The 14559-nt window shown below is 55.6% G+C and overlaps 3 protein-coding genes across 11 annotated transcripts in view; 1 reads left to right on the forward strand and 2 right to left on the reverse strand.

Annotated features, from left to right (window-relative positions):
* The window catches only part of RFX1 (regulatory factor X1), a 30007-nt gene extending 27776 nt beyond the window's left edge, over positions 1-2231 (forward strand). For all 6 annotated transcript variants that reach the window (XM_074350608.1, XM_074350607.1, XM_074350609.1 and 3 more), the window contains 3 exons: positions 380-533; positions 616-661; positions 797-2231. In XM_074350608.1, coding sequence (XP_074206709.1) covers positions 380-533; positions 616-661; positions 797-966 — 370 coding nt within the window. In that variant the 3' untranslated portion in view covers positions 967-2231. The remainder of the gene's footprint in view (positions 1-379; positions 534-615; positions 662-796) is intronic.
* Positions 2232-2326: 95 nt separating this feature from the next.
* On the reverse strand, positions 2327-10130 carry DCAF15 (DDB1 and CUL4 associated factor 15). Its single transcript, XM_074350616.1, has 13 exons — positions 9973-10130; positions 8261-8358; positions 8035-8170; positions 7265-7371; positions 7044-7183; positions 6789-6959; positions 4365-4799; positions 4164-4255; positions 3932-4060; positions 3753-3838; positions 3431-3535; positions 3234-3349; positions 2327-2864 (listed from the first exon to the last, which is right to left on the reverse strand). Exons 1-13 carry the CDS (start codon positions 10102-10104, stop codon positions 2809-2811), a joined length of 1803 nt encoding a protein of 600 aa, XP_074206717.1. The 5' UTR covers positions 10105-10130; the 3' UTR covers positions 2327-2808.
* A 3652-nt stretch (positions 10131-13782) lies between these two features.
* CC2D1A (coiled-coil and C2 domain containing 1A) overlaps positions 13783-14559 on the reverse strand; it is a 31714-nt gene continuing 30937 nt past the window's right edge. For all 4 annotated transcript variants that reach the window (XR_012501634.1, XM_074350620.1, XM_074350619.1 and 1 more), the window contains one exon: positions 13783-14028. Coding sequence is in view for 3 of the 4 variants with exons in the window: in XM_074350620.1 (XP_074206721.1) it covers positions 13948-14028 (81 nt within the window). In the remaining variant the exon portion in view is untranslated. The remainder of the gene's footprint in view (positions 14029-14559) is intronic.

Raw genomic sequence — 14559 nt, forward strand, 5'->3', positions numbered from 1 at the left:
GGGAAAGGGGCTGGGCCAGAGGAAGCTCCTCCTACCGCTGCTGGACCCAGAAAAGGCTCTGGGGCCAGGCCAAAATTAGACCAGAGAAGGCCCTGCTTCTTCGGGGAGGGTGGGCCTATATGAGGATACGCCCCCTTGAGGGTGGGACCACAGAAAGCCCTGCCTCCAGAGGCCTCACGGGCCTTTTCTGAAGGCGGGGGTCCTGCTGACGATGGGCGGGGCTAGGGCCCTCCTCCATCTCTCATGGACGCCCTAGGGAAGCCTGTGCGGGGCCACGCTGTGGTAGCTAGGCTTGCTCAAGCCTCGGGTCTTTGCGGCAGGGAATGGGGGCGAAGGGGTGAGTCCGGGTCTGAGGGTCTCCTCTCTGCCACTGCCCCAGCTCCATGGTGATCCGCGACCTGACCCTGCGCAGCGCCGCCAGCTTCGGCTCCTTCCACCTCATCCGCCTGCTCTACGATGAGTACATGTACTACCTGATCGAGCATCGCGTAGCCCAGGCCAAGGGCGAGACCCCCATCGCCGTCATGGGCGAGGTGCGCGCGGCGGGACTCTGAGGGCACGGGCGGGGCGCCCCTCGGCTGGACCCTCACCCCTTCTCCTCTCCCCTCCTTCTAGTTCGCCAACCTGGCTACCTCCCTGAACTCCTTGGACCCGGACAAAGGTAAGTGAAGAGTTTCCCTACCCAGGGCCTGAGTAAGGCGGCGGCGTACAGGGGGGCTGGGGTGGAGGAGGTGCCAGCGGAGGCCTGGTGGCGCCGCTGCCCCGCACTGAGCCAGGCCTGGCCCGTGTGCCACAGACGAGGAGGAGGAAGAGGAGGACGAGAGCGAGGATGAGCTGCCGCAGGACATCTCGCTCGCGGCCGGCGGCGAGTCGCCCGCGCTGGGCCCCGAGGCTCTGGAGCCACCGGCCAAGCTGGCGCGGACGGACGCGCGCGGCCTCTTCGTGCAAGCGCTGCCCTCCAGCTAAGACCGCGGCCTCCCCCCGCCCCGCCCGCCCACCCTACCCCGCCGCCCCTCCTCGCCAGGGTCCCTCACAGCTTCTGTGGCTTCGCTGTCACCGCTCCAGTTTCGGCCAGGGCCAGGAGGGGGCCTCCGAGACAGGGAAGGCAAGGGGGTCCCCGCCCCCTATGGGGCCGCACAATCACAGGGCCGGGCGGAGCCGCAGCTGCAAACTCTGACACAAAAGACGTGCCTTAAGGAACCCGCCGCCGTGCCCAGGTGCCCCCTGGGGCAGCCAGCTTGGCCCCTTGGCCCGAAGGCCACAACATCTCCCTCCCCTCCCCCACCACCCCAGGGGGCAGGCAGGCAGGCCCCCTCCCTTGCGGAACTGTTAACTTATTCAGCTCGCTGGCTTTGCACAGCCTGTCCTGGGCCCAGCCCTGAGCCCCGGGTGGGCGCAGGTGGGCATCACCTGGGGACCCGTCACTGTCAGCAGCAGTCCTGGGACCCCTCCCCCAGCAACCCCACCGCTTCCCCCTTCTTGGTATAAGTGCAATTAAAGCCGTGGGTGTCGCATCTTCTCCAGAGCTAGGCCCTCTCTTGCCCCACAGCCCTACAGCGGGGCACTGCCTGGCCTGGATAGGGGAAGGGCAGCAGGGGCACTGCCTCCAGCTTCCAAAGAGCAGCAGGCTGGACCGGGCAACGGAGCCCGGAGGGGCCTGCTGCGGGCAGCGGGCCTGCTCCAAGTGCCCGTGCCTGCCCCAGCCAGGGCCGGGTACTCCGCTTGATCAGATCCAAGACCCTGAGGCCTGGGCCCTCCTCGCCGCTGGTTTGTAATGGAACCTCCATGCTCCTACTCCCCCTGGAGACCTTGCTTCTCCTCCGTGCGTGCGACCCTGCCCCCCACATGACTATTGTGCGATTTGTGAGCGCCGCCTGAGCGGAGTTGGTAACTTGTTGGGTTTTTTTCCAACCATCATGGCCTTATCTGTTCCGGTTTTCTCAGTGTTTTCAACCTGTGAGATAGATGTTTCTGGCAAAAAGCGGAAAAAAAAAGGAAAAAAGAAAAAAAAAAGAAAAACCTGACCTATTGTATAAAAATCACTATTTTGTGTGCTCCGTGTGCTACAGCTTTTGGGGTGGCTTGTCCACTCCCCCTCCCTACCCCTCGGGGCCTCCCCTCCCCTGGCGGTGAAAGTGTCCACATGTGTGGTAGTCTAGTGTGCCGAGCTGTTTTCTACCTTTTTGTAGTCTTTCTTAAAACACAATAAATTCCGCTGTGATATTTGGCTACTGCTGACTTGCCGGGCCTTGGTGGGGGCCTTGGGGATAAGGGCTCCAGCTGGACCCCCCAAGCACCTGAGTGGCAGGCAGTATAGGGAACTCAGTGACATTCAGAAATTAAACATTTATTATGTGAAGAGGAACAGGGTGGAGGAGAGGGGTGATGGCCACGAGGTTCACCATTGGGAGGGTGGTGCTGGGGGTGGTCAGGGCAGGGATACAGGGTCCATCTGGCCTCTAGGGGTTGGGGGGCAATGTCCACACCTGTAGCCGAGGAAAGGGGCAAGCTCGCAAGGAACGAGTGCCCATGCCCAGCTTAGGGTGAAGGCAGGCGCCCAAGGCTGGTGGGGCAGGGGGCTCCCTCCCTCTGCCCCTTCCCAACTTAAATAGGCATAAATAAGAAGTGTCCAGACTCTCAGGCCACCAGGGGCTGCCCCGCCCAGCCCCCTTCCCGCAGCTTAACACTAGTGCCGCTCATCGGTCTCATCAGTCGGTCAGCCGGTCAGCTGGGCAGAGGCTGCTGGGAAGGCGGCCAGCTCCCAGGCCGCGGAGGTAGTTGGAGTCAATGTCCAGGGTGGCCGGGCCCTCACAGCACAATCCACGTGTATCGCTCACTGTCCGCCAGAACCTTCAGTGAGCACCCTGCAGGGAAGGATGAGGACGGAGCCTTGGAACTTCTGCTCACCCAGGCCTGTCTCCCTAACTTGATATGGGCCCAGAAGGTTCTGGAAGGCAAGCACCCTACTGAGTTATCTTCTGACTCCTGCCTGCAGCCAGTTAATAAATGTCTGCTGAATGAATGAGTGACTGGCCAGGGCCCCCAGGTGTCACACCTGAGCTGGTCCCCTGGTCTTGGCCTGGGCTGCCTCCCCTCACCCCAATGCGACAGTGTCCACTAGCACAGCCAACGTGCTCCACCATCCAGCAACACTTAGGAGTGAGCATCTGCTCCAGGCCCAAGCCCCAGGATAAGGACTTCAGTCCTGACTGTTGTCAGGTCACAGGGCCCACCTTTGTGCAGCGCCTCGTTGGTCATCCTGTTGACATACCGGCCGCTGCTCTCAGGCACCAGCCACTTCATGACCATGTCCACACAGCTCTTGCGGTATGAGCTCCAGACGCTGCCGCTGAGAGAGACAGGTGAGCAGCTCTCAAACCAGGCCAACCTGCCCCAAGCCCTGGCCGCCCCAGCCCCAGCCCTGCCTCACCTGGTCTGCCCTTTGACCTCAGTGAGGTCACCCACGCTGACTGTCACAAAGATGCCTGTGTTGAGGTCCCATGCCACCTTGAGGCTGGTGTGATAGGTCTTTGGTCTACAGTGAGGAGGGGTGGTGAGCAGAAGATAAAGGGGGTGCGACCACTTGGTCCCTGAGCTTGAAACCCAGCTACCCTGAAGGGCTTTCGTCTTTGGAGCAGTAACAAAGTTTTAGGAGCAGGAGAGTCTTCTCCCACCCCACCCCCCAGCACTGAGGTGTCTTGAGTTCAGGACCCTACTGGGCAAGGGTGAGGGCGGGCTCCCTGCCCTCTCACCGGAGCTGGCCTTCCTCGGTGGGGGACGGGAACGCCAGGAGCAGCAGGCCGATGTTAATGAGGACCTGGTTGGTTTCTGGGCAGACCTGGGTTTGGGGGGGTGTGGATGGTGACAGCTATTGAGAAAGCCGCCCAGAGGGGGAGGTCCTGGGCCTGCCCTGCCCTACCCCTGGGCCCACCTCCAGGATGACGATGTCATAGTCGCTGAAGGAACAGAACTGGTGACCCCAAGTGGCGTCATGGCGGATGACCTCGTTGATGACATACTCGAAGTCCAGCGTGAGCTGTTCCACTGTCAGGTACTGACCCTGTGGAGAGTGGCCAGAGGCTTGTAAGAGGAGGCCTGCACCACCTGCCAGACCAGCAGGTTCCCCAGGAGCTGCCCCTCGGCCTGCCCCTGCCAGCACCAACCTGGACAGCAGCTCGCTCCCGCATGGGCCGCAGGTTGCGGCCTCGGAGATCAGTCACCACGAAAGGCAGGGAGATCTTGTCATCCTCAAACTCTGAGGGGGCAGGATATGGGGGTAGGGATGGCAGCGGGAGGCCTAGAGGCCCCTCCAGGCCAGCCTCCCACACCTGGGACCCTGCCTGCCGAGTGGGCCCCCTGCTCACCATCCTCTGGCTCCGTCCCCTCGCTGGACCCCAGCACGTAATACAGCTTGGTGTAGTTGACGTATCCAGGCTCAGGGGCAGGTGCCTCTGTGGCAGTGGGGCTGTCCCGGGGCACTGCCTCCCCACCTGGGGCTAGGGGCTCAGAGGGCAGGCGGCAGCGGCTGTCTGAGGGCCCTGGGCAGGGGGGTGGCCGGACTTCCTCTGAGGCTCCACCCTTGGCCTCTTTGGCCCTGCGGAAGATGTCGGCCACAAACTCCTTGGCTTTGGCGATGGCGGGTGAGGGCTCGGGAGCTCCAGAGGGCCGGGCTGGGGCTGCTTCAGGGCAGACACTGGGGAGGACAGGGGGCATCTCTGGGCTCTGGGGCCCAGGGGAGCTGGGAGGGGCTGGGGGATAGGTGGTGTGGTCATACAGGATTTGGCAGAAGCTGCTATCGCCTGGAACATAAAAATAAAAAGTGATGGAGGTGGAAAGGGGTCAACAGATGGGTTCAAGATCAGGACGCTCTCCTGACCTCCCTCATAACTCTGGAGGGTTCTTAGAAATCTTCCTTGAGGAGACCCTTCTAGAAGACTTACATATGCTGAGATCAGTCTGAAACACCCAGAAGAGAAAAAGGACTTTTAGACACACACACGTGTGCGTGTGCACACATGCACTGACTTGTTCATTCAAACCTTATTCTTGAGCATCTGCTGTATGCCACACCCAGATCACGGGAGTGAACAAGACAGACAAAAACCCCTGCCCTTGGGGAGCTGATAGTCTATGATGATGAAAGATAGAAGCCACATAAGTCTGAGAGTTTACTACACAGCCCTCTGTCCTCCCCAACCTGAGCCAGATCAGCACAGGCACAGCCTGGCTGAATCCCAAACCTCTGTCTATGACTCCACCTGATGGGGGGCCGGAACCCCTGGGGAATGTATGGTCAGTGTGGAGGACCCCAACGCATTCACCGAGCAGCACCGTGGCTGGGCCCTGGGCCCTGCCTGCCCTGCCTCCTTCGGGCCACCACAAGCAACCCCTGGAGAGGAGAACTATCCTCCCAGCTCAGGACTCGAGGCTGAGGCTCAGAGAAACTTGTCCAAGGTCACACTGAGATAATGCAAGCCAACCAATGCACTCTTGTTTGCCAGAGTGGCGGCACTTCCAGAGGGAAGGAGGATGAGTGGAAAATGTTCGAGTTAAAACTCCCCATCTGTGTAAATACCCTCCTATGGTGAGATGAGTGTTAAGACACGGGTAACAATGCCCCTCACCTGGGCCTTGTGCACATGGCCAGATCTTGTGCCATGTGGTCCTTCCTAACTGGGCAGGGGCCCTCAGCCCCATCCAGCCCTGGCTTGCTGGGGACTCACAGCATGGCAAGAAGCAGGGCCTTGTCCACGCCGGCACAGGCGGCCAGGGCAGGGGCGGGAGGCCCCTGGCTGGTTCATGGGCTTAGTTATATATATGCAATTTTCCTTTCATGTCCATTCTCCCTCCCCTCTGCAGGGGCAACAGGGATCTTTATTTGACTGGATTCTTGTCAAAAGTGGAACACATTTCTAATTTATCTATAAGTGGCATCTGTATCAGATTCTAGACCTCCCTGTATGAGCATGTCTTCAAGGCACGCTCTCTACAGCCATGCATGCTTGGGCTCTCCTTGGGCCTGCTGATCCAAGGGGAGTGCCCACCCTGTCCTACCTCTCCAATCCCTGGGGGTGTATACCAGGCTGCCCCCAGCTCCTGCCACCAGAGCCTTGGACATGCATGGCTGTGGGGCTGCTGGGCAACAGGTACCCTCTGTTGCCATGAGTATCGGAGAGCCCCCAGGGACCCATGTTGTCACCAGCCAGTGGCATTATCCAGCTTCCTAACGTTTGCCACTCTGTCAAGCAACATCACCTGATTTTTACTGGCATTTCTCCGAACACCAAAAATGTAAGATAGCCATCTGTCCACTAACCACTCCTTGAAATTTTTAAATTAGCATTTCTCTTTCTGAAGAGAAGGAAGCACTGCACCATCCAGTATGGTAGCTGCTGACTACATGTGACTATTTGAACTTAACGTTAACTAAAATTAAATTTAATCACATGAGACACTTTCAAGTGGCTACTGGTGGCAACTGTAGCAGACACTGCAGATATGGAACATCCCAGCCCCTGTGGAAAGTTCTAGTGAACAGCACTGGGGTGGGGTGTGGCTGGGTTCCCACTTTCCCGCTTCCTGGCTGTGACCCTGGAGAGGGACTTCACCTCTCCCGGCCTCGGTCTCCTCATCTGTGATGTGGGGGTAGTGACAAGACCGACCTCCTGGGGCTGCCTGGCCAAGTCCGTGGATCACAGGCCCTGAGGCTGACAGTGCGAGGGGGGCCTGCCTGCTGTCCAGGTTGGTGCTGGCAGCGGGCAGGCTGAGGGGCAGCTCCCGGGGCATACCTGCCGAGTGGACCGAGACGGCACAGGCCACCAGGGAGTAGCTGGTGTTGAGCAGCACCACCTGGTCCTTCTTGAGCTGGAAGGCAGGCTGGAAAGTGGGGAAGGGGTAGACCACCTGGTACTTGGTGTGCAGCATGAAGCCATGCCGCAGGCACTGCGCGCTCGGGTCACCTGCAGCAACACAGGCCACATGGCTCAGTTGTGGCCCCGGGGCGGAGAGGCAGACAGCCCGCACCCCGGGCTGCAGCCCCTCACCTGGGTGGGCCCGGATGGCATCCCGGCAGGCGGCACAGCGGCCTGGTGGTGGCACGGCCACAGTGCTGATGTAGATGTCCCGGTGGTTCTCATCACTCATCATCATCATGTTCATGAGCATGCCATTGGCTGAGCGGGTGCTGGGGGCCAGCACAGCCTCAGCAGCCCGGCCCAAGCGCCCACCCTCACCCACCCTCGGCCTCCCTGGCCCCAAGTCTCACTTGAAGCCGAAGACAATGACCTTGGAGGCATCACTGGGCCATTCACACACGGTCAGGTACAGGTCACTGTAGATCTCTTCATCTTGGAAGAGCCGCACCTGCCGGACCTGAGCGGCATGTTTGGGTAAGGGTAGGGTGGGAGCGTACCCGGGGGCCTACGGGGGGCCCCACCCGAGGCTGAACAATGCAGCCAGTGTCAGGCCAGGGATCCCCAAGCCGCCCCCACCCCGCATCCCTCTGCCTTCCTGAGAACAGGCTGAGGAAGCTCACAAGTGCTTCCCTTCACAAGCTGGGGACACAGAGAGGGAGGCTGGGCCCAGGACAGGATGCAGCCAATGGGAGCCCTGCCCAAGCAGAGGGGGCTCAGCCAGACACATCAGTTCCAGGCCTGACCCACCCTGAGACCTGCTCACCTCTCTGAGCTCATGTGCTGTTACCAGGGGTAACAGCACTCACCTCCTGGGGTGGGGCATTCGAGGAGTCAAGGTCAGGGCTAAAGTGGCAGTGGCAGGCCGCTTGGTCCTAACAAAGCTAATGGGTCCCTCCTGGCCTGAGCCATCGAACCATATGAAATTACTGCTGTTTACCCATTTTCAACTCTAAAAATGGCAATTTCCTATAGTTCAACTCAACACTTGGAGACTTGACAATGACTCCATGGGTACACTGTCTCCATTTGACAGCCATGGAACCTGCGGCTCAGAGGGGTGCTGTGACCTGCAGGAGTCATGCTGTTAGAAGGGACAGCCCAGTGCCAGGCCCGGCCCTACCAGCTTGAGCTTGCTGTGGACGTTGAACTCCCACCAGTAGAGGTGGTAGATGTAGAAAGAGAAGTCGTCATCCCCACTGCTGCTGGTGTAGGAGAGAACGTAACGGCCGCACTTGGAAAAGCCCAGGAAGATGTGTCTGTGGGGGTGGAGGGAAGCGTCGTGTGGCCAGGTCAGAGGACAGCCTGCCACCCCACCCAGCTGCCCCCCTGCCTGGCACCAGCCTCACCCTGCGTAGAGGAAGTCTTCATCCACAATGTTCTTGAGAGAGACGCAGACCCTGGGTGGCAGCTTTCGGAAGAGGCGAGGAGAGAGCTGCCCACTGATCTGTGGAAGGGGCAGCCAGGGCTCTTGACGCAGGTGGCCTGCAGCCCCCCAGTCCCCTCACCCAAGGCAGAGCTGCACCCTTGGTGTCCAGCTCAGCCCAGCCCAGCCATACAGGCCCATTCCCTGCCAACCATGATGGTCTAGGTGGTCCAAGCTCTGGAAGGTGCGAACCGCTCGAGCCTGATTCTCTACCAGGGACCCGTGCCACCCTCCCGACTCCGTATCTCTTTACCCTTAGGGTTCCTCTTGCCCAAGCCCCTGGGGTCTGAGAACTAGCACTAGCATCACTCCCCCAGGAAGGTTCCCCAGTCACCCCTGGCCCACACTGGGCCACCTAGCAGCCTTCCTGAAGGCTGCCACTCTGCACAATGAGTTGCGGGTGTCCAGGACCACTAAGGGGGCTGGGATGGGGGCTTGACCAACTACACTCAGCTGTCCCCAGCTCACTAGCCTACACATGGGTGGTTCCTCGGGACATCCCCGGCCTCAGCTGGGGGCCAATCAAGGCAGACAGAAGGATGAGTCTAACCAAGTGTCCCGACTCCCCCTTCTCAACTGCTGCCTTCTAACCAACTCCCTCACCCCAAAAACTTCACCAAGGAAGGATCTGGGGGGCCAGACAGGCACAAGTTGGTCACTGAGGAGTCAGAGCACCTTGGGTCCTACTACCCAGTCTAATGGGGGAGAACAGCCCAGCCTTCAAGGAGATCCTAGTCTGGTGGAACAGCCCTGTCAGTGAGGCCCAGGCTGACAGGGAGACACAATCCCTGTCCAGGGAGCTTCCAAGTTAAGGGCGGAGCCACAGCCCAACCCAAGGAGCAATCAGTCTGAGGGTGGCGACTGTCCCCGCCCAAAGAACTCTAGTCAAAAGGAGAAGACATAGCCCTGTCCTCAGAGTTCCCAGCCTAATGGAGAAGGCACACTACCCACTATCCACGGAGACAGTCCTGCCCCAGTTGCTGCTGACCTGACAGCAGATTCACATGTCTGCCCTCCCAGAGCTCCCAAATTGATGGGGGAAAGATCCCGGGCACACTAAGAGTTTAAAGTCTGATGGGGGAGACAGAGCCCTGCTCAGGTAGCTGAAGATCAGGCCTTCTCCAGGGAGCTCCCTCCCATTCAATGGGGAGGCAAACGCAGTTACAGGAACTCCCAGCTCCCGTGCGGTGAAAGCTGGACAGAGAGAGGAACCCCAGGCGGAGAAATCTCAAAGCCGGTAGGGGCTTTGCCAAGGAGGCGGGAAGGCTCCGTAACGGAGGGGCTACGGGAGCAGGGTTTTGAAAAATGAGTCTGACCCTGGGTCGCCCCCTTCCTCCTTATTCCCCCAGCGGCCTCTAAGGCCCCCGCCATTCAAGCCCCCTCCCCGTGGCCCCGCACCCAGCCCCTCCGTCCAAGCTCCTTCCCGGGGCCCCGCCCCCAGCTCCCTTCATCCAAGCTCCCCCTCCAGCACCCCCAATCCATCCCTCTCCCCGGGGCCCCGCCCAACCCCCTTCATCCGAGCCCCCTCACCCGGAGCTCCGCCCCCAACCCCTCACCCCGCGAACGCCCTCCCTCCGCCTCCCTCGTCCCTCCTCCACACCCCCCGGCGCGCTCCTCCCAGACTCCAGGGCTCACCTTGACCCGCTCCAGCTGTTTGAGGACGTGCTCCCGCCGCCGCCCCACTGCCCGCTTCCCTCCGGCGCCCCCGGGGCCGCCGCCGCCGCTCCCGGCCCCGCTGTTCCGCTCCGATTTCGAGCTGGGCGCCATTTTCACCCCCTCCCTCCACTTCCGGAGCAACCGGTCTCTTCGCCCCACCCCCGTCGCCTCCTCATTGGCCCGTTCTCGGCACTGCGGCCCGCGGGTTGGGTGAAAGCCCGCACTCGGGGCCTTTTCCCGCTACGCCTGTCCATCACAGCCAACTCGGCCTTTGATTGGTAAAGACTGTACAGTCCCCGCGGCCCATCGCCGTGTTCCCGCCTTCCCGCAAGGACGCACCCATCAGAGGCTCCATTTGCGCCCCTCGCCGAGCTGACTTTGACCGGATAGGCAGAGGCCGAGATCTGTCTCCACGGCGTCACGCCCCCTTGTGGCTGGTGGGTTTCCATGGAGACCCAGGCGGTCCAGGCCTGTAGGCGGGGCGATGGGAGCCTGTGGTCCAGGAGGGCCCGAAACCCCAGCCCAGGGATGTCCGCGCCAAGTCCCGGTGCGCGGAGGCCTGGCAAGCATCCCCCGGCCACCGGGCCGAGCCGAGGAAAGGGATTTGCAAAATAAAAGGATATAATTCGATTAAAACATCTTTCAGATGGGTTGGGGGCGGGGGAGGTGGCGGCCAGGAGGCATGATGATGGATAATAACAGCATCAGTCACTTGTATAGCGCTTTACATTTGCCAGAAACAATTCCGAATTTACAATTCTATGTAGTAGGTCGCTGTTATGCCCATTTTATAGATGATAGTAATAACAATTGTTTGATGTCTGATATGTGCATCCTCTTCCTGTGCCTTAGCTCATTTAACTTTCTCAACCATTTTGGAGATAGGTCCTTTCATTATCTCCATTTGACACATGCTAAAACTAAGGCCTACAGTGTAGCGCTCCTGAATACCTGGCACATATATACCTCAGATGCGACCTGTTGTGACTATAATCAGAGAAGAATCAAGTGGATCTGGCCCTCAAATTCTTCCAGCCTCATACATTCATTTATCCAACAAATACTTATTGAGCACCTACTATATTCTAAGCCCTGGGGATATGGCAATGAACAAGACAGATAATAATCAAGGGTATAAGTTTATATTATCTAATTCCAGGTAGGATTAGAGAGGAAGGAAGAAGGCTGCTTAGGACAGTCAGAGAGGGGCCCTGTGAAGGTGAGGAGGAGGAATATTCCAGCAAAGACAAAGGTTTCATGGGGATGAGGGTGGCATGACTGAGGTACCACAAAAAGGCCAGTTGGGCCAGAGCAGGAATGAGCAAGGAAAAAAGGAAGGAAGGAAAACAGACAAGGACTTAGAAGCAGGTAGGGAGCGTATGAGGCTTGTAGGTAAATAAAACACTTGGATTTTACTCTGAAGCATAAAGGGAAGCCTCTGGAAGGTTTTTAATAGAAGATGATGGAATCTGAGATGAGATTTAAAAGATCATTGTGATTCAAAGTATTAAATAAATACCCATGAGCCCATACTGATATAAATAAATGATTGAATAAATAAATGGGGGAAAGGGGCCAATCTTCCTTATAGAAGATGTCCAATTAATAAATGTAGAAGGAATGAGGGAAGTAGAAAATTACCATCTCTCAATTACCACAGAAATCAGTGCAGCAGGCAAGATCTACCAATGGATGCTAAAATTAGTGGATGAAACTTGCCTACCCTAAAAGTATGTCTCCTAAAATATTTATGAATTACTGGGAGTTTTTTAAAATGTCCATAAATTCTTTGATATGCCTCCCTCTGGGAGGTGGAGGTTAATTCCCCTCTTTGGGTGTGGGCTGGATTTAGTGATTCACTTTTCAAAAAAAAGTTTTTATTGAAGTGTAGTTGATTTATAATGTTAGTTTCAGGTATACAGCGAAGCGATTCAGTTTTATATTTTTTTTTCTTTTCAGATTCTTTTCCATTACATGTTATAACAAGAAACTGAATATCATTCCCTGTGCTATATAGTAGGTCCTTGTTGTTTATCTGCTTTATATGTAGTAATGTGCATCTGTTAATCCCAAATTCCTAATTTATCCCTCCCCTGCCCTTTCCCCTTTGGTAACCATAGTTTGTTTTCTATGTCCATGAGTCTGTCTTTGGTTTGTAAATAGAATTTGTATCATTTTTTTAGGTTCCACATAGGAGTGATATCATATGATTATTTGTAGTTACTCACCTTTAAGGAAGAAAGAATAGAATGGGAAAAAGTAAGCTGACAGTGAAGAAACCTGGCAAGATACCAGCACAATCAAGGGATCAAGATTACCATCGTAGTGATAAGTCACGTGCATGACAAGGGCCCTTGATGTGACCTGTTGAGAAGGACACTTAGCTCTCTGGTATCCTCTCTAAACCCCATAATCTCAATCTAATGAGAAAACATCAGATGCTTGTCCCAAATGGAGGGACAGGACATTCTACAAAAGACCAGACTAATATACTTCAAAAGTGTCAGGGTCATGAGAAACCATGACCAAGAACCTGGCACAGTTTAGAGGAGTCTAGGATGTGATAATCAAATGAAATGTGACATCTCAGATGGGATCCTGGACCAGAAAAGGATACTGGAGTGAAAACTGGTGAAATTCATGTAAGTCTGTAGTTTAGTGCATAGTATGGTACCAACTTAGTTAATTTACTGTGGTTGTACAAGATGTTAACATTTGGAGCAGTTGGGTGAAGAGTTGACAAGAATTCTCTGTACCAACCACCTCTGCAGATTATCTTAGTCTGTTTAGGCTGCCATAACAAAAATACTATAGACTGAGTGGTTTTACAACAAACACATTTCTCACAGTTTCGGAGGCTGGAATACCCAAGATCAAGATGCTGGCAGACCTGGTGTCTGGTGAGGGTCCACTTCCTGGATTGTGGACAGATGCCTCCTAGCTATACCCTCACATTGCAGAAAGAGAGAGCAAGAGAGAGGCAGGCAGACAGAGAGAGCGTGAGAGCCAAAGCTTCCTTATAAGGGCACTAATCCCATTCATAAAGGCTCCACCCTCATGACCTAATTATCTCCCAAAGGCCCCCACCTCCTAATACCATCACACTGGGGATTAGGGCTTCAACATATAAATTTCTAGGGGGACACAAGAATTCAGTCCATAGCAAAGATCTTCTGTAAATCAGAAATTATTTCAAAATAAATAGGTTTTACGGAGCTGGGGGGAAGGACACTATGGCCGCTGTGTAGAGGATGGTTTGTGGCGGGGACAAGAATGGCCCTAGAGGGGCTAGAGAAGGAGGTGATGGTGGCTTGAATTCAGATAGTAGCAGTAAAAATGGAGAAATGTGGTTATGTTCAGAGCTGTCGGGTGATGCTCATGGACTGTAGAAGTGAGAAAGGAGTTAAATATGGCTTTAGCGCCTGGGGGGAAGGCGTTGCCATTTTCTGATGTGGGGAAGGACAGGGAGGACACAATTTGAGCCAAGTCAGTTGGACATGTGTTTACAAGAGGTTCCACTCCCTCATGCAGACCCCAGGTCTTGGGAGAGCAAAGCTTTTCCTGAAAGCTCCTAGGAATCCACACTTGGTGACTTCCCAACAAGTTGACCAAATTGCCCACCTCCTGGCAGCCTGAAGCCCTTTCAACCAGTGACCCCTTTAAGCAGGATGAAGGAAAGCAGACAGGGGGTCCCCCCCTCATCCTCCTTCCACAGCCCCACCTACCCCAATAAAGAGACCTTGTATCAGTTATCCATTGTTATATAAAAAGCAACACCAAGCACAGTGGTGTAAAATAACAATAATCATTTAGTCTTATTATCTTGCACAGTCCTAAGTGTTGGCTGGGCTCGGCTGGGCAATTCTCACTTGAGGTGTCTTATGCAGCTAGAGTCAGATGGTGCCTGGGGCTGGAGTCACCTCAAAGGCTTCTTCGTGCTTCACATGCTGTCTGTCAGCCAGAACAGAACCGAGTGGCTGGTCCAAGTGTCTTGGGCTTCCTCACAGCATGGTGGAGGGGTTCTAAGGGCAACTCCTGTGAGAGAGAACCAGAAGCAATGTGTACCACCTTTTATGCTCTAGGCTCAGAAATGGTATTGAATAACATCTACCTAAGTCTATTGATTGCATTAGTCACAAAGGTCCACCCAGATTCAACGGGAAGGGACATAGACTCCAACTCTTAATGGGAGAATGTAAGGACACATTGTCAGAAAATCACATGGTCCCAGACCTAAATAGACATTTCTCCAAAGAAGACATACAGATGGCCAACAGGCATATGAAAGACATTCAACATCACTAATTACTTGAGAAATGCAAGTGAAAACTACAATGAAGTATCATCTCACACCAGTCAGAATAGCCACCATTAAAAAGTCTACAAACAATAAATGCTGGAGAGGGTGTGGAGGAAAGGGAACCCTCCGATACCGTTGATGGGAATTTAAATTGGTGCAGCCACTACAGAAAACAGTATGGAGGTTAGTTACAAAACTAAAAATATTTGTATCTTTGTCTATTTTTATACTTTTTATAATGTTTGTTTTTGTTTTCAATATATATA

The sequence above is a fragment of the Camelus bactrianus genome, chromosome 22 (assembly GCF_048773025.1).
Source record: "Camelus bactrianus isolate YW-2024 breed Bactrian camel chromosome 22, ASM4877302v1, whole genome shotgun sequence".
NCBI lineage: Eukaryota > Metazoa > Chordata > Mammalia > Artiodactyla > Camelidae > Camelus > Camelus bactrianus.